The 21855-nt window shown below is 49.2% G+C and overlaps 1 protein-coding gene across 2 annotated transcripts in view; it reads left to right on the top strand.

The window, feature by feature from the left end:
* Positions 1-19967, top strand: part of LOC136298128 (rho GTPase-activating protein 39-like) — a 56760-nt gene extending 36793 nt beyond the window's left edge. Inside the window, exons 3-11 of one of the 2 annotated variants that reach the window (XM_066198619.1) lie at positions 1830-3138; positions 5667-6213; positions 7464-7544; positions 14213-14286; positions 15689-15888; positions 16836-16927; positions 17431-17600; positions 17782-18021; positions 19537-19967. In XM_066198619.1, coding sequence (XP_066054716.1) covers positions 1830-3138; positions 5667-6213; positions 7464-7544; positions 14213-14286; positions 15689-15888; positions 16836-16927; positions 17431-17600; positions 17782-17976 — 2668 coding nt within the window. In that variant the 3' untranslated portion in view covers positions 17977-18021; positions 19537-19967. Of the gene's footprint in view, positions 1-1829; positions 3139-5666; positions 6214-7463; positions 7545-14212; positions 14287-15688; positions 15889-16835; positions 16928-17430; positions 17601-17781 lie in introns of both variants that reach the window. The other variant, XM_066198618.1, reaches the window with a different exon arrangement.
* Positions 19968-21855: the final 1888 nt, after the last annotated feature.

The following is a 21855-nucleotide window of genomic DNA, read 5'->3' as shown; positions in this document are numbered from 1 at the left end:
CAGAGTAAGAGGGGACCCCAGGGTGCAAAGCAGAGGAAGACAGCCCTTTCTCAACCGTCTCTGGTCACACCTGGGTAGTTGCACAAGTGAGCTACATGGACTCTGTTGCAGGAAAGGAGCCAGCCCTGCAAAGGCAGAGGTGCAGCAAGTGTGATCAGTGTGGTGAGGCCTTTGGACCCTGGCCAGGGGTCAGGCACTGTGCCCATGGCAGGGCAATGCCAACCTCATCTGTGCCACTCCCAGTGCCATTGTGTCAAGGTGGGATTCACAGCGAAGCATTTCCAACAGAGAGCGTGTTTTGCCAAAAACACGGTAAGCAATGGATGGGCAAGGAGCATGCCACCCCTTTAGGACGACAGTGATTGGGAATAGGTGGGACAGAGGATGAGGGGGGAAGGTGACTGGTGTGCACCATGTGGAATAGGACACCCACACTGGGCCAGGTGTGTCCTGTTGGGCTGCGGTGTGGGGAGAGCAGGGGGTGTGCAGATGCACTGGCAGGATAACTGTGGGGCAAGGACAGGCAGAATACCCCAGGGAAGCCGTGCTGAAGGAGGAGGCTGGCACCTGGCTGGGTGAAAGGGCTCTGGAGGGCAGGAGCAGAGAGCAAGAGGGCTGAGGTATCCATATATCTTGGGCTTTGGCAGTGAAGGCACAAGAGAGCCTAACATTGGTGGGAGGCAGCTCTGGACATGCAGCAGAGGTGGGTGTCTCTGCCAGCAGAGAGGCCATAAAGGACAGGTCAGCAGTGTGGAGCTGGGAGCAAGGTCAAGGTGAAAACAGAGCAAAATAGCTATGAAGGTGTTAGGGGAACATCTCCTGTCTCAGATGGAGTGCCCGCCCTCAGGTCTTACCCAGTGGTTGCTGGTAGCAGATACATGGAGGTAGGGCACAATATAGAATGAGATTCAAGTGGACCTTCCTGGGGACTGTGATGCGTTGGAAAACCCGGAAGCTCAGCTGGTTTAATATCCTTTTCCATTCCCTTTTCCTCAGAGCTCAAACACAGACTGGCCACGGCCACAGCCTGGCAGCAGGGGGTTGTTGTTACACTGTAGAATGTTCCCTGGGATCTGGGGTGTTGCCGTGGGCATGTTGGGTTGTGGTGCATGCCAAGTACCACCACGGGTCAGAGGATACTCCCAGCAGAGAAATGTTTCACAGCTATGAGGGCTGAGAGCAGGGCCAGTTGGTGTGGCCAAGGGAACCAGATTCAAGTGCATCTGGACTAGATTGGGTGGAGGCTTGGCAGGTTGTGTGGCAATGTAAGCTGTGAGTGGAGAACGGCCACCCCCATATACCTCCCATAGACCTCATAGGTTTTTCTACAAAATAAATTCACATCTGAAAACTTAAATTTAAAAAAAATTAGCATGGTCTAGAAGGACTGTCATCCTAGTTGGATAATCTGAAGGCAGATACTTGGGATTATTTTCCAGTCTAATACTTGAGTTTTATGTTCCAGAATAGCTTGCTGGTCTTCAGCTGGTTGTTTTGGGTGCCATGTTATCTGCTGAGCCTTAAGAAGCGTAGGTTGTGTCTTATATACACTTATAATCTGCTGATACCAGGCAGGTTATAGTATCATGAACTCGTTTCATCCCGTTGTTCTGCTCTTCGTGATTTAGAAATTTATTATGTGAATAACAACAATGTTTTTCTGTTTCAGCAAGGAGGATCCCCAGGAAAAAATAACTTGCTGATATAACTGATTGGGGAATATTTAGGGACTTTGAGACTAACAATTTGGTATTTGGGTAGATGTAGAAGGTACTTCAGTAAATATAATTCCTAACTAATTGTGTGTATTTGTATCTTACTTCTTTTAGGGAGACTCCTACCCACTGGCAGCCTCTGCCAGGCACGAAAGCAGCCATGTTGGTCAAAGTGAACAGTCTGAGGCAAATGCAGTGCTTTTCAAACAGTTCTCTTCAGCTGCAGGGTGCTCCAAAGGCCAACAGTCCAAAATCTCTTCCCAAACCAGCTATATATGCTCAGCCTCAATCCACGTCCCAGAGCCCTGGAGCCACAAAGCAAACGCCTGCTGGAGAAACAAAGCAGTCTATGCAGATCAAAAAGACAGAGAGTGGTGGGTTTTGTCTGGTGCTGATGAATGGTCCTACTTCTCAAACACCTCCAAGGAGCCGGACAGGAGCCCCCCAGCCTTCATCCCCGACATATGCCTCCCCTGCACCTATATATGATGAGCCATCTTTAGAGTTGCCAATTTACGATGAGCCACCAGTAGATATGGACACTGAAAGCATTTGTGTGAGTGGGATGTCTCCGCGAAGGTCACCAAGCAATAGCTTAAAAAAGCAGCTGCAACCAACCAAGTTATTGCAGCATCCCAATATGCCACAGCAACAAGCTGCAAAGAAGCATGCAAGAAATCCCTCTTCCACTGAATACAGCCCAGCTGGCAGAGAATACATAAAACACATGGTCAATGTTGACCAGTCTGCCAAACTCTCCCACTCTTCTGCTGCAACAACTGATTCCTCCACTAAACTGCCTGGTCAGCTTGCTTCAAAGGACAGTTTCAAGCAGTCTTGGAGGATCTTGGAAGCCAATGTCCTCAAGAACATGGAACTCCACCACAGTCGGCAGAACAGCCTGCAGACTCAGGAGTACCCAACTGGTATAAGCCATCAGGATTCTGGTTATTCAACTGGCCCTTCTCCGAGCTTGAGAAAAAGGAAAGGAAGGAGGCAAGGAACAGGTCAAGCAAGACCTGGCTCTGTGGGCAGCAGCAGTGAGCTCACAGCTCTGAATGATAAAGTGATCGCTGAGATGCGTGCTGTGGTGGGCAGGTCAGCAGTTTGCAGGGAAAGCAAAGCCAGCCTGGATGCTGAGAGCCTGGAGAATGGTGTCCCAGCAGAGAGCAGCAAGGTCAGGTTTCAGTCTGACCACTTGAAAAAATGCATCAGCCGGAGCTCCAGCGATGATGTCTCAGCCAGCAACAGGTCTCTGTACAGACAGGACCTGGAGATTAAGGAATCCTTTCCCAGCAATGTGGCTGCTCCACAGGACACAATGAGGCAGAAGAGAACTTTTGAGAAAATAGATTCTTTAGAAAAGAATGTGACCAGCCAGACAAACTTGGCTTCATCAGGCACTGCATGCCATTCCTCACAGGTACCTTCCCATCTGTGCCGCGTTAATTTTTTTTTTCTTTGCTAGACTCATCATGCTGAGCCTGCTCTTAGTGGGGGGTTTAGTTCCAGGGGTGTGCTGCAGCCAAGACGCATCTGTTTGTGCAGAATAGCAAACAATTCATAATGCTTCACAGCTTTGCAGGTAGAAACCCTATTTCAGGCCAATGGTTTATGAGGAAGGAGAATTGCGGGATGGGACTCATGTCCCGCAAGCCCTCAGCACTGATGGTAGCTCTGCTCTGTTATTTGAGTAAATGTGCTTGTCTGATCATGTTACTGTCACTCATGTCTTTGTGGATAACCCTTCCCTCATACTTATTTTCTTCATTGGAATGGTCTGAATTGGTGGGTATGGGACACAGGCATCAGGACTTGCATAGTCACATGACAGCATTCCTCTTTTTCTCTCTCTTCTTTTTCTAATGGCCCCTCATATGCTGTTCTCCCTCCCAGTTCCTGAACATGGAATAGCAACATTTAGAAAATTTGTGACAGTGGCTCTGGCATCTTGTTGGAAATAGGTATTTTAAAGCCCATTAGTGTGCCTGCACAAGGGGAGTGGTTTTTCTCTCTAACACGGCACTTCTGCAGGGTTTAGTTTGCTATCTTTTTTCCTATTTGGATTCAAAGGAACCTCCTGCTTCCTGGTTTTAGTTCAGATTTAAGTTCTTTTACATCCCCTGAAGCTTTTGCCCTTTTTCTCTTTGCTCACTCTTCCCGTTATTTTGCTCCGATTTTGAACCAGCAGAGTCTCTGCATCAATTTGATGGGGCAGAGCTGATAACCATCCTCCATGCTGAAAAGTGGCTTGTTATTTTTTTCTGTGTTTTCTCCTGTTTGCTGGTATACAGTCTTTCATGAAGAAACTTGGGAAAGCTCCTTGACTATTCCAGATTGCTCCAGCAGACCTGAAAGCCAGCCTGGTACCTCTCTGCTCTGTCACATTTATCTGTATGTGTTCTCTTTATTGCCATTTTGGATCAATAAGTGCCTTGCTTTCATCTGAAACCTTTTGGAAAACTGTTCCCACATTTCCCACTTTTCAGGCACAGAAATATATCAAGTTTACATTACTTACATGTTACTATTAATATTTCAGCAATTTCATTTCACAGCCTCTTTAGACTTGGTAGGAAACTGGTCTCCAGTCTTCTGGCTGTGTTACACCCTGTTGGCATTGACAGGGAGAGCTGAAACATGATTATGCACAAGAGATGGTGGGTTGGGAATAGGCTGTGAATAGCCTGGAAAGTGAAGAAAAATAATTCATATGTGGTAATGTGGAGAAGCACAAGATGAAAGGAGACAGACGTTGTGGTAAAGGCAAAAAGAGTCGATAAATTAAAAAAAAAATATTCACAGAAATACTCAAGAGTCAAGTAAGGAGAGGAGGAAGTTGCAGAAAATATGGCCGCAAAATCATTGCCTCACCTGAAAATAGCATCAAGTGGCTTGACTAACCAGTGATGTCCTGTGCTAGGCTTGCATGATAGAGAGGAAAATCGGGAGACAAGGAAACTCAGTATCAAAGGAGGGTGGGCAGAAGTTCTGGGACAGGCTAAGCAGAGGTGGCTGGGTACTGTCAATACAAACGTAACAGCTGTGGAGTTGTGTGAATGAGATGTAAGAGAGGAACCTCAGAGAGAGCAGAGGAGAGAACCCGGAGTCTCCTGACCGTCAAGATAAGAGGTGACTCCTCAGGAGGAACATGCTGAATGAGCAGGTAAGGTGATAGGAGGAAAAATAATTCCAGGCAGGTAAGGTGGTTTGAAGGGACTGAGAATATGGAGATTGCAGAGAACTGCAGGCAGGGATTTTTAGTCAGTGTGTTGAGTGAATTCAGAGAGGGTGAGGACGTAGAGGAGTAACTCAAGGGATAAAAAGAACAAAGTGAAAAACCAGGAGAAATCATTGTGCTCCAGGCTGGCAGTGAGGGGTGGAATGTGACGTGTGCTAATCCCATCATCCGCATGCAGGGACATGGGGGTGTGAGATAGGAAAGTGTTGGACTGCAGAAGCCTCTGTCATGAATTCAGAAGTTCCTCTGTACTAAGAAGGAAACACTGACTTGCTCTTAACTTCTAAGAACTAATGTATATGTCAGGGTTAACTGTAGGCTAGTGTCCCATTGTCCTCCTGGAGCTCCATAGGAACTGAGGGGTGAGGAGTGCAGAGATGCTTGGTTCCTTGGTGGATGCTTGGTGCCACAGAACTATGCTGCTGCTCTGGAAATCAGCTCACCTCCTGCCTGTTCCTGTAAACTCTGGGACACTCAGCCCTGTTGCTCCACGTCCCAGCACTTCCCTTAGGGACAGCATTACTGTGTAGCTGTACCAGCCAGGCTCTTGCAGAACTACAAGCGTCATCCACCAATTTTGCACCAAGTCATGTTTGTACAGACTCACCACTGTGCAGTTGCTGGCAGCTTCATGTCTCACTGTGGATAAATTTCCTAGCTGGATAAGGAGTCACCTAGACTGCTTTTAACATGTCTGTTCTTCTTTGCAGCCCGAGAGCATAGAGCTGGAGCCCAAGCAGGAGGGCAGCAGCCAGCATGGTGGCTGTGTGGGATGCCATTTCCCTTACAACACCATACGGAAGCCCATCTCCCAAAGCAGCATGGCAGACTGGGCTTCCAAAAACCTGAACATGCACACGCAAGGCATCTTCCGACGAAGGATCTCCATCTCCAACATGCTGTCCTGGAATGGCGGCTCCATCAAAAAACCAATGCTCATCACTAGCAACCGGACCGTCAAAAAAGAGGCATGTGAGATGTTCAAACTGGTGCAGAGCTACATGGGAGATCGTCAGACTCGCATGGACCGCAATCACGTGGCATTGGTCACGGTCACCAAGTGCTGGAGCATGCAAGGGTTGCGGGATGAGCTCTACATACAGCTGATCCGGCAGACAACAGATAACACGTGCTACCGAAGCCTGGCATGGGGCTGGGAACTGATGGCCATCAGTCTGGCCTTTTTCTCTCCATCACCCAAATTTCAGTCTTACCTGGAAGGTTACATTTATCGCCACCTTGACAGTGATGAAAAGAGTAAGTGCCTCATGCACCTCCTCTTTTTGCAGCAGCATCTTGGTGGGTTGTGCCACATCGTCAGGGTTGTCTGGGTTTTAAAAGTACGGGTAGTCCCCAGCTAGTGCTGTGGGCTCTGTCAGTGAGAGCACAGTGTGTTGAGTTCACCTTTCATTGGTGGGATGAAGCTGCCACCAGCTTATGTCTGGCAAAGAAATGTGAACCCCACACTGCTCACCTCACCCATCAGCACTGAAATGAGATGATGTCAACCCGCCAAAGGCAGAGCTTTTCTGGGTTCTCTGAGGACATAATTTACTTCTGAGTTCCTTGAAGCCAGAAAAAAAAAAAAAGCATTATTAGTATCTGACTTTTTAAGGAAGCCATTGCAAACACTGAGAACAGGCCTTGGCTGTTTGGGGATCCTGAAGAATGCAGAGTTTTAGTGTGAAGAGATGCAATTTATCTGTCTTTCAGAAGTTTGGGGACTAGCCCAGTTTATATTGTGTTATTACCCCAACTTTAAATTGCTGTAGAATCCGGGCAGGGTGTGAAGAAAAAAGAAAAGAAAAAAGAAAAGAGCCAGCCTGAAGAGTATTAACTGGTATTTATTGGGTTATTTGTCACTATTGCAGCCGCACTCACTGTGTCTTGTCCAATCTCAGGCCAGAAACCAGAGCACCTATTTTCCCCTTGATCTCTGGGGACTTCAAGCTGTGTTTGAAGCCCCCCCAAGTCTCCAGGGTGCCTGCAGGAGTTCTGCCTTAGCACCCCTCTGCCTCTGCTGTGAGTGTGGCGGCAGAGGTTGGACCAAGGGATGAGTGCTACATGGGAAATATTTGCCTTCTGGTTTTATGACTGTAGCCTTAATGTGGGATATCTTCACTGAAGTGCCACGTGTGCAGCACTAGTTTGGGTTTTATAAAGATCCTCAGCCCTTGTCACTTCTGTTCCAAAACCGTTTCCTCCAGCTGTGCTTTGCCCAGAATGCAGGCAGCAAGGAAGAGCACTCTGAGATATTGAGAAGATGGTTCTTTTCCTGGTATTTAGGCAGCAAGTTTATTCAGGTATGAACTTTTCAACTGTTTGGCCATTTGGAGAAGCTGAGTTATGTTCTGAGCTCCTCGTTCAGGTTCTTTGGGAGCTGGCTGTGGTGCAGGACCTTTCCTCAGGCAGAACTTCTTATGCTGGAGTCAGGCTGGCTGCCACATCTAAGGGCAGTTCTGGTATTTTAGTATACCACATTATTAATCCAGACCTTCTTCTTTCAGTTGCCCAGCACATCAAGGATCTGAAAAACAAGAAGATCACGAAATCCAGGAAAAAGAGGAAACAAAACACAGAGGATGAAGGTAGGGAAAGGCACAGGGAGCCAAGAGAGAGGTCTGCACTGACTTCAGGCAGGCAGCACTGCTGAGCTCTGCTGAAAATCAGACATTTCTTTAAGTACAGAGATGCTTACAGAGATTGGATTTGGGGAAATTTACTGGGGGCTGGGGGAGGGTGCGGGGGCGGTGCTGGTGTGCAAGGTTAGACCAGAGCATGGATCAGCAGTTTGGGTGGCAGCTGGGCTGCATTTGGGACAAGTAGGGGCCCTTTCAGTCACAGCTGTGCAAATTGTGCGAGGGATTTTAAGTTGGATGCAGACCTAGGGCTGTAATTCAACTGATCTGTACATGCTATGGTGTTTCCTGGAGCATATTCTCATGCTAGAAGCCGTACAAGCCAGTGTGTTGAAAAGAACCTGTCTCACTTGTATTAATTGATTTTGTAAATCGCTGCCTAACCCAAGGCTCTTCTGGGAGGGTGCTGGTACCTGGTAAAGGACGCTGCCTTTCTCTCTCCAGAACTGGCTTCCCTTGCCCACAGTTTCTGAGCTCTGCAGCCCAGGGCTTGCCCTGGCATCTGTGCGGAATGAACAAAAGCTCGCGCATTCCTCCGGACTCAGTTTAATTGCTGGCTGCAGGATAACAATTTATCTGGCTAAAGTCTTACTAGACAAAATCCATTCAATACTTTTTTATATTGCTTTCAGGGAACTTGAGTTAACCCTGTGAATTCCTCTCAGGCAGCAGTTTATATCAAGTGGCTTCAGTGTTTTCAATCTGTGAGAGCTGGAGTCCAGAGTCCAGCTTCCTGCATCCTGAGTCCTCCTTGACACCAGCAGACAGCTGCTCCCTATGGTGGCTTCCCTGTGTCATTGCTGTGTCACCCTGTGTCACGAGACAGCTGCAAGTCAGGGCAACGACTGAGGACAGCCGTGGGTTGAAGCTCCTGCACTAACAGTGTTCATTGTTTCTGTCTCTGGTGTGATTCAGAGCAGAGATCTGCAGTGGCACAAAAGGATTATATTTCTTGTAGGGATGTGTGTTTTTTCTTTCCTGTTCAGGCCCAGGAGAGTTCAGGCCATTCTGAGCCTTTGAAAATTCATTTTTCTTGTGCTTAGAGGAACTAAGACGTCTTTATGAGACAAGTCCATGGAGATTGTCCTGTTCAGCAGGGTGTGCTGCCTGTGGGCGGAGCAGGCTGTTCTCTGCAATTATGTGTCTAAATTGCATGTGCTGGAGGTGTGCTTCAGAAAGCAGATGTAGTTTTTATCTAAAAATAAACGTTAAATTAAAAAAAACACCAACCCCCCCAAAAAACAAACAAAAACACAACAAAACCACCCAAAACCCACAAACATCAGCAGTTAGACTCTTTGTAGGTCCCTTCCAGCTCAGAATTTTCTGTGTTGCCTCTGATACATATTTTTTAATATATATGAAACGTTACTAAAAAGGCTTGCCCAGGGTAACTTAATAAAGTTTCCAGAAGAAAGCACTTGAAAGTCTGCTGTGCCTGTGGTCTCAGCTGGGGCTCTGGTGACAGGTCACACACACACCTTTCATAGAATCGTGGAATCATTAAGGTTGGAAAAGTCCTCTAAAGTAATCGAGTCCAACTGTTCCCACAGCACTGCCAAGGCCACCACTAAACCATGTCCCCAGGTGCCACATCCATCCATTTTCTTAATACTTCCAGGGATGGAGGTTCCACCACTGCCCTGGGCAGCCTGTGTTCCAATGCCTAATTACTCTTGCAATGAAGAAATTTTCTTCTATATCCCATCTAAATGTCCCCTGGCACAGCTTGAGGCTGTTCCTCTTATCTGTCTTCTGGCCCAGGAGGCTGCTCTGGCAGGGACCAGGGTAGGAGTTGTTCTGCAGGGCTTCAGCAGAAGAGGCAGCAGGGCTGGCAGCTTGCTCAAGCTTTTTCACAGTGACTGATAACTCTTGAGGACTTTTCCTGGAGACTAACCTCAGAATTGCACCTGAAGTAAGGGGAAATCTTCCAGGAACATGCCAGGTTCTCTCTGCTGCTGGCTGAAAGGTCAGGTTTTCCCCTGGAACACCTACTTCTGTTTGACCAGCCCTGCTTTCCATACGTGTGAGGAGTGGGTAGGATGCACCTGAAGCTGCAAGGCTGTTGTGAGAAATTTCTAAGTGCTCTGAAATACTAAGATCCTTATGGATGCCGTAGCAGCAATTTAACAGAGAAATCCATAAGGAAATCAAATGTAGTGACTTCAGTCAGAACTGAATAGAAGACAAGTAAGCATCTACGTAAGTCTTTCAGTGAAAAGTTGAGTTGAAGCAGTGGTTCCCCATGCATGCACACATACTCCCTTCAGTCCAGAAGCTCGTAGGTGAGTAAACATTTACCATCTGACATATACCCAGAGAAAGAATTCTGAAGTTTCCCACACTTAACCTCTGCAGTCTTTATCTTCTAGCTGAATTCTCTGTGAGTAAATGAAATATGATTGTGGTGCAAGGTCTTTTCATGCATGAATAACGTGTTGGCAGGCAGAAGAATAATGGTAGGAATAAATGCTGTGTTTTCAGAAGGAGGATTGTCTGCTGATCCTGCAGGAATGTAAGCTGGTCTTTGGGTTTGAACAAGGAGACAAATCATGAGCTGACAGCTCAGTGTTGATACAAAATTATTCAGGACTATAAAAATGAAAGATGCAGAGAGGTCTGGCAAGGGTGACAAGCAGAGCAATCACGCAGCAGAGAATATTGTGTCACCAAAAGCAAAGTTTTTTACGTGGGGGAGAGGTCCCTGACTGCAAGTGCAGGGGGAGGCCCCAGTTGAGCCATTTTGAGGAGGGAAAGACATTTTCCAGCTTGTGTATGAATTTCCAGAAACACATCCATGTTGCTGCGAAGTGGTCAGAAACCAAAAGAGGGATCAGGACTTTGTAGGAAAGGGACAGAGAGCAAAGCAGCACTTGGCTGTAGTTGTGCTTTGCCCACTCTGTATGTTCTGCCCAGAATCCATCCAAGGCTGATGAGTGCGACGGGGAAGGTGACATGCAAGCTGGACGTGGAGGAGGCAAGAAGGGAGACTGTCAATGGGATGAAAGAAACTTCAGGTTGCCTAGGGAAAGCAAGAAGAAAATTTCTCACTGTGCGCCATAGCAGCAGGACTGAAAGCTGCCTGGTTTTGGTGTTGGGCAGCAGGCTAAGGAATGCTCTGTCCTGAAGCACAGAACGGAATCCTCAAGGGCCAGCAAAGCAGGGTGTTGTGCAGGTTCAGAACATAGAGAGGTTTCAAAAGAAATGGGGCAGATTCAAAGAAGAGAAATTTGTCTATTGATGGTTAATGGTCCAGGTACAACGCTGCCTTTGGGTATTGCGCACTTGCTGTTAGCTGGGAGTTTTTTGAAGGAGGATACTAATTTTTAGGACATACTGTATCTGTTTCTTATCTTGGCGACAGGTGCAGGCTGCTGGCTTGTCTGACTGATGAACATGGCATTTCCCCTGTAGGGAATGGTGATTGAGAAGCATTGTTGTGATGTAGAAGGAAGCACGGGTGGTGTGAGAAAGAGGAGCTAAAGCAGTGCTGTAAAATGGGGGAGCCTGGGCAGATCTAAGCCAAGAGAGCAGCACTGCTGGTGCCAAACGCAACTGACCTGCTCAGGAGCACCTATCCCAGTGCTGTAGACTACAGTGAGATGGGATCCTGATTTGAGAGCTTGCTCTGGCTGTGCCAGGCTGAGATCCAAGAGGCTGTGGTAGCTCGGAGGAATATCCAGGCAACAGCTTCTCTAGTGCCAAAATACATATCCCATGGCCAGGTCCTATCTCCATACTGTTTGCGGCGTTTTTAAGACTTTTCTTGCAGGAAAGCGTTCAAGTCTGTTCCAGAAGGTATATTCCTGCATGTGTCCTGTCTGGATTTTAACTTTTTCTAAAAGGAGATGTTCTTTAAGATGCTGCCCACCTGTGTTTTTGGGCTGGCATATGGAGAAATATTTTCTTTCGAAAACTGTTTTTCAGTGTGGGTTGTCAGTAGTTGCCCGTTCTGAGCTCCTGAGGCTACCATGATACTATAGGGAATAGCAGACCATCTTTAATTTCTCAGATTCATGATGTGCTCACAGAAGTGGAATTGCCTTCAGGATTAGCCCTTTCCAGGTGGTGCAGACAAAGCTGCCTGGCCCTGCACCAAGAGGTGGGAACTGGAGGGAATACCTGGCCCATGTTTGGAGATGGCAGCGTGTGTGATGAGCTCAGTGCTGGGAGTCAGTCTCTAGCTGAGTGTTTTGAAAGCAGCAGATGGTTGGGACAGGTTGCTGATTTGGAAAAAGCTGAGGCTAAAGCTAAATTCTCCTCCTCTCCCTCATATTCCTTGCTGCAGCTCAGCATGTACCTCCCGGCCTCTCCATGTGTCTCTCTCCATGTTGCCCATCCCATTCTACACATGCCCTGGAGCCGGGAGCACTCATGTTGGAGCAGATGGCTTCTACTCTGGAGTAGGGAGGCTGCTTGGGAGCCATTGGTCTGTGCCCTCTGGGGTGAGTGCTGCTCACTCTGTTTCTCAGGGCTCCTGCCTCTTTTTTGGGGTGAGTGCTGCTCACCCTGTTCCTCAGGGCTCCTGCATCTTTTTTGGCCATTCAGGTCTGTGGGCAGTAACTCCTCCATCCTCTTGTGCATGCAGCAAGTTTATTTTTCAGTTGCTTTGAATTTGGTCAACTTCACGTGTGACTGGAACAGACCCCATTGGGTCAGAGGCTGCAGCATGTTTGTCATGGGAGCAGGAGGCCTAACTGCAGAAAGTGCTGGATGTAGGTTTTAGGCTTTTCCTGGGACCAGGGAGCTTCCTGGGAAAGTACAAAACAGGCTTCAAGCTCATGTGTCTGACTGCTGCTCATGCATCAGCCGTGCATAATCTGCATGACACCGGTTCCTTTTGCAAACATTGTAAAGCCTTTAGGGTGATTATGTGTTTCATGGTCTAATTACAGTGTGAAAAAATATTTCTTATTATATAGTTTTGAATGTGCTGTCTCCTGCAAAATTGCTGGGATGCAGAGACACAGTCCAACTTCTTTCCCTTCCCCTCCGAGAAAGGGGACATCTCGTTTTGGGGTGTGTCTCACATTGGACAGCAGAAACTGTAACCTGGGAGAGTGAAGCATCACAGGGCACCTTATTTGGTTTGTTTCCTTTAAATCCTTAGATATTCCCAGTGTAAATCATGCCTAGGATTAGCAGGATTTTCGCTTACAGTGAGTATATTGCTTTAGATATTCCCTTGAGAGAAATTGCTAAAATTTGCTTTCCTTCCCATTGCCTGTGGGAAATGGGAATGCTGTCGTACCTCTGGAGTGGCTGCAGTGGTGTGGAGCAGCCCTGCTCCAATTGTGAGGCAGACTGATGGAGGCAGGAGGTGCTTGTTTCATTGAGAGGAGCCAAGGACTGTGGCTTATCTGCTGGCTGAGATGACAACACATCTCCCACCTCTGGAAATTGTTCTGCTTGTGAAGAGTTTGTCCCCCTCTGCATTGAGAGGATTTGAAGACCTCCAAGCTCCCAGCCAGCACACCTAAGCTATAGGGTGTGTGTGAAAGGCTGATGTGAAATGCACAGCATCTGACCAGAATGTAGACTTTCACAGCCACAAGTATTTGAACTGCGCTGCAAGCTTTGGGCCTGGCAGGGAATCAAATAGGGCAGTTCTATTCACTGCTTTCAGTGGGCAGTTTTGAATTTTACTTGAACAAGAACAAAAGACCAGTGGTTTTGGGAAAACTCTCTCAGCAATCAGTGCTCCTCTGTCACTGCAAACATTTCTCTTGGTGTCATGGGGAAATTTTAGCTCTGTGAATTATGGCTGCACTTGCCTCCAGAGTTCACTGAACCAAGCACAAGCAGAGCAGGTGCTCTTCTGGAGGGCAGCAGATTTTGAGGAGCAGTTCCCAAGCTTTGGTGTGTCCCATTTTCCTTGTCTCGCAGAGCATGCCTGAGCTGCGTGGTACAAGCTTTGGGAGAAGGCTGCTGGCAGGAACGTGAGGAAGCCTTCTGCAGGTCTATGGGAAGATAAGATCCCATCACCCCCCCACACCTCTTCTTGTGTCCTGAGGGGACTGTTGGTGCTGGTGCTGCCTCTCTGTCCCCACACAGCTTTCTCTGCTGCTCCTCTCTCACTAGCAAAGGAGCTGAAGTTCTGGAAAAATAAACAATTGGTTTAAAACACTCTGAAACTTTCTCTGACAGAAGGCTGGTTGCTCTGCAACTGTGCTCTGGCAGGATGTAATTACCTGGCCCTGTCCATGAGGCTCTTAACCCTGGCTGTGCCCACCAAGCGAGGACCCAGGCATGTGTATGCGCCCAGGCTGTGAATGCTGAATGGGTGCCATGCGTCAGGATGGGGCAGGTGCACTCCAGGTGCAAGCGGTGGAGATCTGCAGGAGCAGGGATGGGAGGTGCAGAGCTATGAGCCTTCATTCTGGAGATGAATCTTTCTAAGCCTGAGCTCTGGCTCACACTGACACTGCCTGGCATAGGACTGGGAGGCTTCAGGGTGCTCAAAGTGAGTTTTGGCAGTCCTGCCCTGCTGCAGTGGGCTGTGCATTGATGGGGTTGCTTGTGCCAGAGTGAGTTACTGTGCTGGAGCTCTCTGAAGGGCTTCAGTGTGGGGGTGCACGGTGCTGTGGGCTGACCACTCATTTCCTCTTTTCCACCAGGTCTGCCCATTAGCACCTATGCCAAGTACTGCTACCGGAAACTGCAGAAAGTAGCCGTCACTGGAGGCAAAAAGGTGAGCAGCTGCCCTGGCTGCAGGGCCTGGGGCCGCCTGCGGGACTCCGGTGGTCACCGTTGATTCAGTGATGGGAAAGGGAGGTAAAGCGAGTGACGGAGGCTTGCTTGGAGTACATCTCCCCATGAATGTGTGGGAGAGGGCTGCTCTCCACATCCTGCCATCCTCCCGGCAGATAGCAGGATGTGGATGTGCTCATCCACAGGCATCTGCACAGCTGGCTGCGTCCTGGCCTCAGGGACAAAGACAAACCCAACACTTACCTGTCTCCAGGGTAAAGGGAGCTGTCTGTGCAGGGGATACCCATAATTTTGTTTTTTCAGGTGAGGGAAGAGTTTCCCTTTGCACTGAGAGCTTATATGGGCTGGATTGTGCATCTGGTTCACTGCAGAGTTGTTCATTCCCAGTTCAAACAGTCATACAGCAGAGATGGCTGGTGCAGAGAGGAGTCAGTGCTCTGTGTTATCTGAAAATATTCCTTTATTCCCTCTGCACAGTTCTGCATGTGGCCATGAACGCTGGTAGATGGCCTCAGCCTGACAGTTCTAGGTCCCTGAGCCAAATCTGGTCATCGGGGTATTTTGGGGTTTTTTGGCAATTCCTTTGGGGCCTTCCTGCCATCTGAACTTTGTGTAGTGAACAAATTAACTGAAATAACTGAGAGGTGAAGGCTTCTGGCATCCTGGCAGGGGCAGGACAGTAAACCTCCAAACACACATTGCACACAACTGCAGCCCTGGCTACTGACCCTCAGATGGCTCAGTGGGAGCTTTCCCCTGTTGTGTTCCTTACTTGGCCACAGGATCACTGCTGAAGGCCAGCATGCTGAGCAGCCTGTCACCCCTACGACAGCTCTGTGCTTTTCCGAACTGCTGCCACAGGATATTCAAAACCCCTTTCAAGTATTGGTATTTGTCAGAAGCAACAAGTACCAATGCCCACTTTTCAGGTTTTAGCACCTCTGAGAGCAAAGCTTTCCCTGGAGTTGGAAATACCTGGAATTCCCATCTCCAAAGGACTGTTTTTCACCTGTCCAGTGGCTAAGAACTCACCTGATGCTGGGCTGGGGTATAGGTGCTGTCTACTGACCTCACCACGGCCAGGGCTGGGCTGGGCTCCGCTCCATACTGCCTTCCACAGCAGGTGGAGCTACAGCTGTCCCCTTGCTGTGCAAAACATGGCAACAGAATCTCTGCAAAACCAGCCCAAACTCTCCAAAACGGTCTCCTCTGCTCCTCCTGGGCCTGATGAGCCACCTCGGATTTTAGGCAGCAGAACAAGAACCATGCTGCCAGGCGGCTGATGAGGCGGCCACATGCAGGGGCAGCCTTCTCCGTCCTGGTCACTCTTTCTCTGTGGGCTCGCTGTGCCATTGCTGCACTAAGCTTTTCTCTATCCTCAGGGCCTCCGAAAACCAACAGTGGAAGAGATAACACATGCCAGGAATGCCATTCTCACGCCATCGCTCTTTGGCAGCTCCCTGGAGGAAATCATGCTGCGGCAACAGGACATGTACCCAGGGAACAAGCTGCCCTGGGTGCAGACACAGCTATCACAGCAGGTCCTGGCCCTGGGAGGGGAACAGACTGAGGGGATTTTCAGGTGAGCTTTTGGGGTGCTGTGCTACTTCTGAGCCACGCTCATGTCAGTCCTCAAAGCCAAGGAGTCAAGATTGACTTCCACATGCTTCCTCTTCGCTGAGAAGCACTTTGCTGTGGACTGGACAAAATCTGACTTTCCCCAGGTTCAGGAATCACCTCTTGAAGTAGCATTAGCCAGTTTGCACGTGCTAGCGCAGAGGGGACTGGTGTAGGTATGACTTAACTACATCAGTTAAGCTGCCTGGGGACAGCTCACCCCCAGGCACAGCAATGAGCTTTCATCAGATTTGGCAATGGTGGTTGGCCAGTGAGGGGAGGGAGGAGCTCTGGCGTCCTGGCAGAGCACCTCATCTAATGCAACACATCAGCATTGGTGTTGTACAAGACACAAGGAGTCAAGAGAGACACAGAATCTGTGTGGTGAACACGGGGAATTCTGTTTTGGGTTTGGGGGTTTTTTTGTTGTTTTCTTTGCGTGTGGTTTTGTTTAGCATTTAAGATTTGAATTTGTTTTTCAATAGCTAAACTTGATTTAAGATAGCCATTAAAAGGCTCAACTTTGCTGTGTGAGGGTAAATTTTTTGATAGATATATGTGAGTGTATATATATATATATGTATATATATATGTAGCCAGAGATGCTGTTCATCTTTGGTCTGAACATGCTGTAAAGAAGCCTGGTTACAGAAAATAATCACTCCTGAGGGCAGCGATAATTGATATTTGAGCTAGTGGGAACCTCCACTTCAAGACAGTTTATAAAAATAGTCACCCCCTTCTCTCTGAGCAACTGCTGCTGTAGCTGCCACTGGTGCCTGAGGCCTTCTCCCTGCTCTCTTCTCCCTGAGGCCCCAGAAGCAGCTTTGGAGCCATGCCTTGCTGGCCAGCTGCCCCACCAAGCGCATTGCCTGGCTTACTCTCAAAAGGACCTTTTCTGTGTCTCTGCAGGGTACCTGGTGACATAGATGAAGTCAATGCATTGAAATTACAGGTGGATCAGTGGAAAATCCCGAACGGTCTCAGTGACCCCAACATACCAGGTATAGGAATGTGGCAGGTGTGTTGCTGCAGCCTCAGCCACGGTGCAGTGCAGAGGGGCAGGTACAGGAGCAGCTCAGTGGGTGTGCTGCTGCTTGGGAATGTGTGCACAGGCTGTGTGCACTGACTGGGATTCTGTTCTGTGTCTTTTCACTGCCTTTCCAAACACTGCCCATAGAGGAAACGCTGGGAGTGGGGAGGAACCTCTGCCTCTGATGCAGTAAGGCTGTGCAAGCTGGGCAGAGCGGTGGGAGTCCAGCTCTCATTGCCCTCTTCTTTAGGCAGCCCCAGAGCTGCTTCCAGGAGGAGCAGGCAGGTAGCAGCCAGTATTTCCCACTAACTGGTCAGTTTGGGTGCCTGAGCATTTCAGATCCAAGACTGAATTAAGGTGAAGCAGCACAAGCACAGAAATCCCTTCTCTGCCATCTCTCTCGCTGTTGAGTTTGCCCCTGAAGGGAGTGGGGAAGTGACCAGAGCTGTTCTCATGCACCTGCTTTCTGCCCAGCCTCTCTCCTCAAGCTCTGGTATCGGGAGCTGGAGGAGCCTGTGATTCCACAGCAGTTCTACAAAGAGTGTATCAGCAACTATGAGAACCCTGATGCTGCCGTGGCTGTGGTGCAGCTTTTGCCAGAGCTCAACAGACTGGTGCTGTGTTACCTCATACACTTCCTGCAGGTAGGCAGCCCCCACAGTCCTGCACTGGAGCCAGGAGCTCTTCCCTGTGGATGTGTGGCACCTGGAGCACTGTCCTTAAGGCAGGCTTTATGCCTGCTCTCCTTGCACCTTTTCTTGGGCCACGTTTTTGGACTTTTCTTCCCCTTTTCCCTCCATCTGAATGTGTTCTTGCTGTCTGCAGATCTTTGCTCACCCATCAAATGTGGGCAGAACAAAGATGGATGTGAATAACCTGGCCATGGTGATGGCCCCCAACTGCCTGCGCTGCCAGTCCGATGACCCTCGCGTTATCTTTGAGAACACACGCAAAGAAATGTCTTTTCTCCGCATGCTGATAGTGCACTTGGACACGAGCTTCGTCAAAGGGCTGGTTTGAGCCACTGGCCCCAGGGAGCAAAACGTTGCTCTGGGGAGTTGCTAGGTATCTGAAGTCTTCTCTCCACATAGGTTTCTTCCATTGTCCTTGCTGTTGTCACGTCCTGGGTTAGCCCTTGAGCATCTCCCAATATATGACCACAAGGACTGGACATTTCTGGAAGGCTTGGTTCTATCAGCCCAAGAAATCCTTGGGCATGCTAGGTCAGGTTTAGCAGTTCCTGGCCTTTCAATGTGTGTCAGAGAGGGGCAATCCTCTTCCTGAGAGCCACAAGATTGGTTGCTCAGTGAAAGGGCTGTGACGTGTGAGGAACTGCTACGTGGGGTAGTGACACTCTCCATTTCCCTTCTGGAGGCAGAGTTGGCTTCAGGTAGGAGAATAGTGCTCCTGTGCTGTGGCATGCGCTGGTCCTAGGGAAGGTGCTGCTTCATCAGGAATAATCCTACTACTGTCAGGACAGCCTGGTTCACCTCTGCAGACTGTTGGCTGGAGGTGTGAGGGTTGTTCTGACATCCCACAATGCTGTTGGTCGAGGGCTGTGAAGGTGCGGGGCTTCGAGAACTGTGGAGCTGTGCAGCAGCATGTGAGGTCAGCCCTGTGCTGAGTACCCACCCACACCATGGTGCAGGGCACAACAGGAAGCCCACACACCTGACAACAAATAGGTAAACAACCACTTTGGCATCCTCTTAATGAGGGCCGTATCTTCCGGAGCAGTGACCCCAGTGGTCTTGCAGCTCCTTTTTGCTAGAGACAGCAGGAGCTGACACCAGCTTTGCTGAGGAGCACCTGAGCCCATGCTCAGAGCAGCCAGGTGAGCTCCAGCTCCAGCTCCCTTCCTGGTACCACATCCTTCCCAGACCACTCTGCCAGGAATACCAGTTTGACCCATGCTTCTGGCTCAGCCCAGGTCTAAAGCAAGCCCCCAACAGTCGGAATTGCTCCTGCGTTCAGGTACGCCCTCCCAGGCAGAGGAGTAGCAATCCTGTGTGCTTGAGAAATGCTGGTACTTCCTGTGTAACTGTGGTACCTATGCTCTTCCTTTGAGGTGTTTTCCTTGCTGGAGGCAGGTCTGCTGCAAAAAGGTGTGTTTTGGGATTATTGATGCATTCTAAGTCTGTCAGTATCATGCAAGGGTGCATTTGTGTTTCTGCATCCCCCTCCCTTTCCAGTGGGGACCTGGGATCATCCTCTACAGACTGCAGAGAGCTGAGCTCTGCCAACAATGAGATTTAGAGCCGATGCCTGAATCAGTACCAGTGTGGGCATGAGGTGCCATGTGCAAAGAGTGCCCCAAGCCTGTTGGCTTGCTTGGGGCTCTGTCTGGAGGGTTCCCAGAGCCTATGTTCACATGAATTTGAATGAACTCCAGAGCAAGAATTCAGTTTGTGCCCAGCTAAATAAAGGTTCCTCGTACAGATTCTGTGGTCCTGTGGGCCAGGAAATCTTGCTCTCATGTGAAGATTGTCAAACTTGCCCATGAAATGTGCCAGCATCTGTTTCATGTACACACCTATCTCCATGCTTTGATGCCACTCAGCTTGCTCTTTCCTTCTGCAGTGCTGAACAACTTGTTCTTCAGATGTGGAGCTACTGCCCTAGAAGTGTAGAGACGGGTAGAGGTTACCAGCTCTGATATGCTGTCCTGAGATTTGAATTGCTGAACAGGCTTGGGCTGTCCTGTTCCCTGCCAAGGGCTGGGGAGCCATGTCACACCTGCCCTCCTCTTTGGGCTGCAGGTGCCTGTGTCTGTGTCAGGCTTTGCCTGCAGCCACTGCAGAGGTGATCCATGTTACTCCTTGCACTCAGCTTGGCAGTCAGTCAAACCATAGGCATTTGCTGCTAATAAAAGTGAATGCTTCTGGCCGGGGTTGTAAAACATGCTCATAAAGGACACTGGATATTATTGTCTTTGCCAAAAAAAATTGTAAATACCAATCAGTAGGGTAGACTTTCCTCTGTTCTAATAGTAATAAATACAATCTCCATGGCTCTTTTGTGAATTGTCTTTTTTGTGAATTTCTGCAGCATGATTAGATCTGCATGGGGCTGCACATTTCAGCCTGAATGTCAGTGCTCTTGAGTAAGATTCGAGAATCAGCATGAAGTATGCACTTGTAAACCATGCTCTGGGCTGGTTCTGTTGTTTTTAATTCTCAGGCAGCTACCAAAGGGACACTCAATTAATCTTGGAAGAGAATGGGTTCAAACAGGTAAAAGACAATACTGCTTTCCACGTATTCTCTGGAGCCTTTCAGGGTCATAAAGGTATGAGAGAAGTTTATGGGCAGTTGAAGGATAAGAGGGATATTCTGCCTGTGTCCCTCATCCAGCAGCTGGAAGTGCTGCAGGTGGACTGCAGGAAGTGGCCACACAGGCATCCTCTGCGTGCTCCCCTGCGGGGTCTCTGCTGATGGAGATGTGAATAATTGGGCTGTTGGGCTGACTGGATGGGGACATTTTTATGTTCAGACTGGAGCATTCTCTCTTCTTCCTCCGCTGGTAGTCCAAGGAACCACTTGGAGCAGTCTGTTGATGCTCGAGCCGCATGCTGGTTACACAGTGTGCTGAAGCTGCAGGGCAGGTGCTGGCTGTGCTATTTCAGCCACATAGGAATGAGCCCAGGCTCTGGCTCGTGTTGCTGGTGCTCTGGGGGTGGTCATCATCCTGTCAGACTAGGAAAAGCTGATGCACTTCAGACAAAGCTGGTGAGGGCTGCTCTGTCACACCAGCAGTTCAGGATCACATATGCTGTCTGTGTCACTGGGTCTTCCCACCAGTCTGGCTAGGAGAAGGGTTGTAGGTGGGCTATAGGACAAGTGAGCACAGAAGGAAGACCAGGAACATTGTAACATCACACAGCCCTTTCCTTGGGGGATGTCTGCAGCCAAATTTCTGAGTGTTCCCCAAAGCTTTTCTGTGAAATGAGCTGATTTTGGCCAAATCAGAAAAGGCCACAAACCAAATGCTTCAGCTCAGGCTCCAAGACTCAGGCTCACTCCTGCAGTCACCATGGCCTGACACCTGGATCACTTAAAGAAGTGATGGCCAGGGCAGCAGCTGGATTTGGAACAAGCCTCGGATTTGTTCTGGGCTTCCATGGACAGTGCAAGCAGACCTGGTGCTGGAGGGCCGCTGGGACACAGCTCCTTGAGAGGAGGCGCAAGCGGCTTGTCCATGACCTGGAGAGAGTGATGTGTCCCAATGGGGCCAGCACTCCTGCGGTGCTGGGTGCTCTTGCTGGTGCTGTTGGATTTCTGGCTGGTTTGAGTCTCCTTTGTACAGAGCCTTGCAAGAGCTTTTTGCTATGCCTGCGAATGAAAGTGGTAAAAGCAATTCTGCTCACGGCAGCTGATAGACACCATGTCCTCAGGTCTGCTGCCCATGTGCCACCTCCTGAAAACGTTGTGTAGATGTTGGGGACCACAGGTGGACTTTGGATCTGGCTGTAGGTTAAGCTTGAGATGGACAAAGGGCTTAGCTTTGGCAGCTGCCCGATGTTTCACAGGACAGAGCAACTATGAGGCCACCCCTCCTGGTAGAGAAGTTCACTGTCTCTCCTCCCCTTGCAAAAGTGAGGGGTCGCCCTGCCCTTGTCTACTGGAGATACTCCATTTCTTTCTCAAACCAGAGATGCACGGAGGTTCTGCCACCGCCTCAAAACTCGTAGGTAAAGGGAGGCCAGTTTTTAGCATAGTTCTCATGTAGGTTTTTAGTCCGATCCTTACATGGAGCTTTGCACTAAATCAGCCCTGTGGGAAGGCAGAGACCGGAGGGATGGGCAGGTCTGCTTCAGGAGCCCTGCAGCACTGGCAGGAGGCAGAGACAGGAGGCTCCCTGTCCTGATGCAGCCCCAGCGCTGGTTTGGTGTGGGTGCAA

The sequence above is a fragment of the Chamaea fasciata genome, unplaced genomic scaffold (assembly GCF_029207755.1).
Source record: "Chamaea fasciata isolate MVZ Bird 193981 ecotype frontalis unplaced genomic scaffold, bChaFas1.0.hap1 SCAF_17, whole genome shotgun sequence".
Lineage (NCBI taxonomy): Eukaryota > Metazoa > Chordata > Aves > Passeriformes > Sylviidae > Chamaea > Chamaea fasciata.
This window is presented reverse-complemented; position numbering and strand designations above follow the sequence as displayed.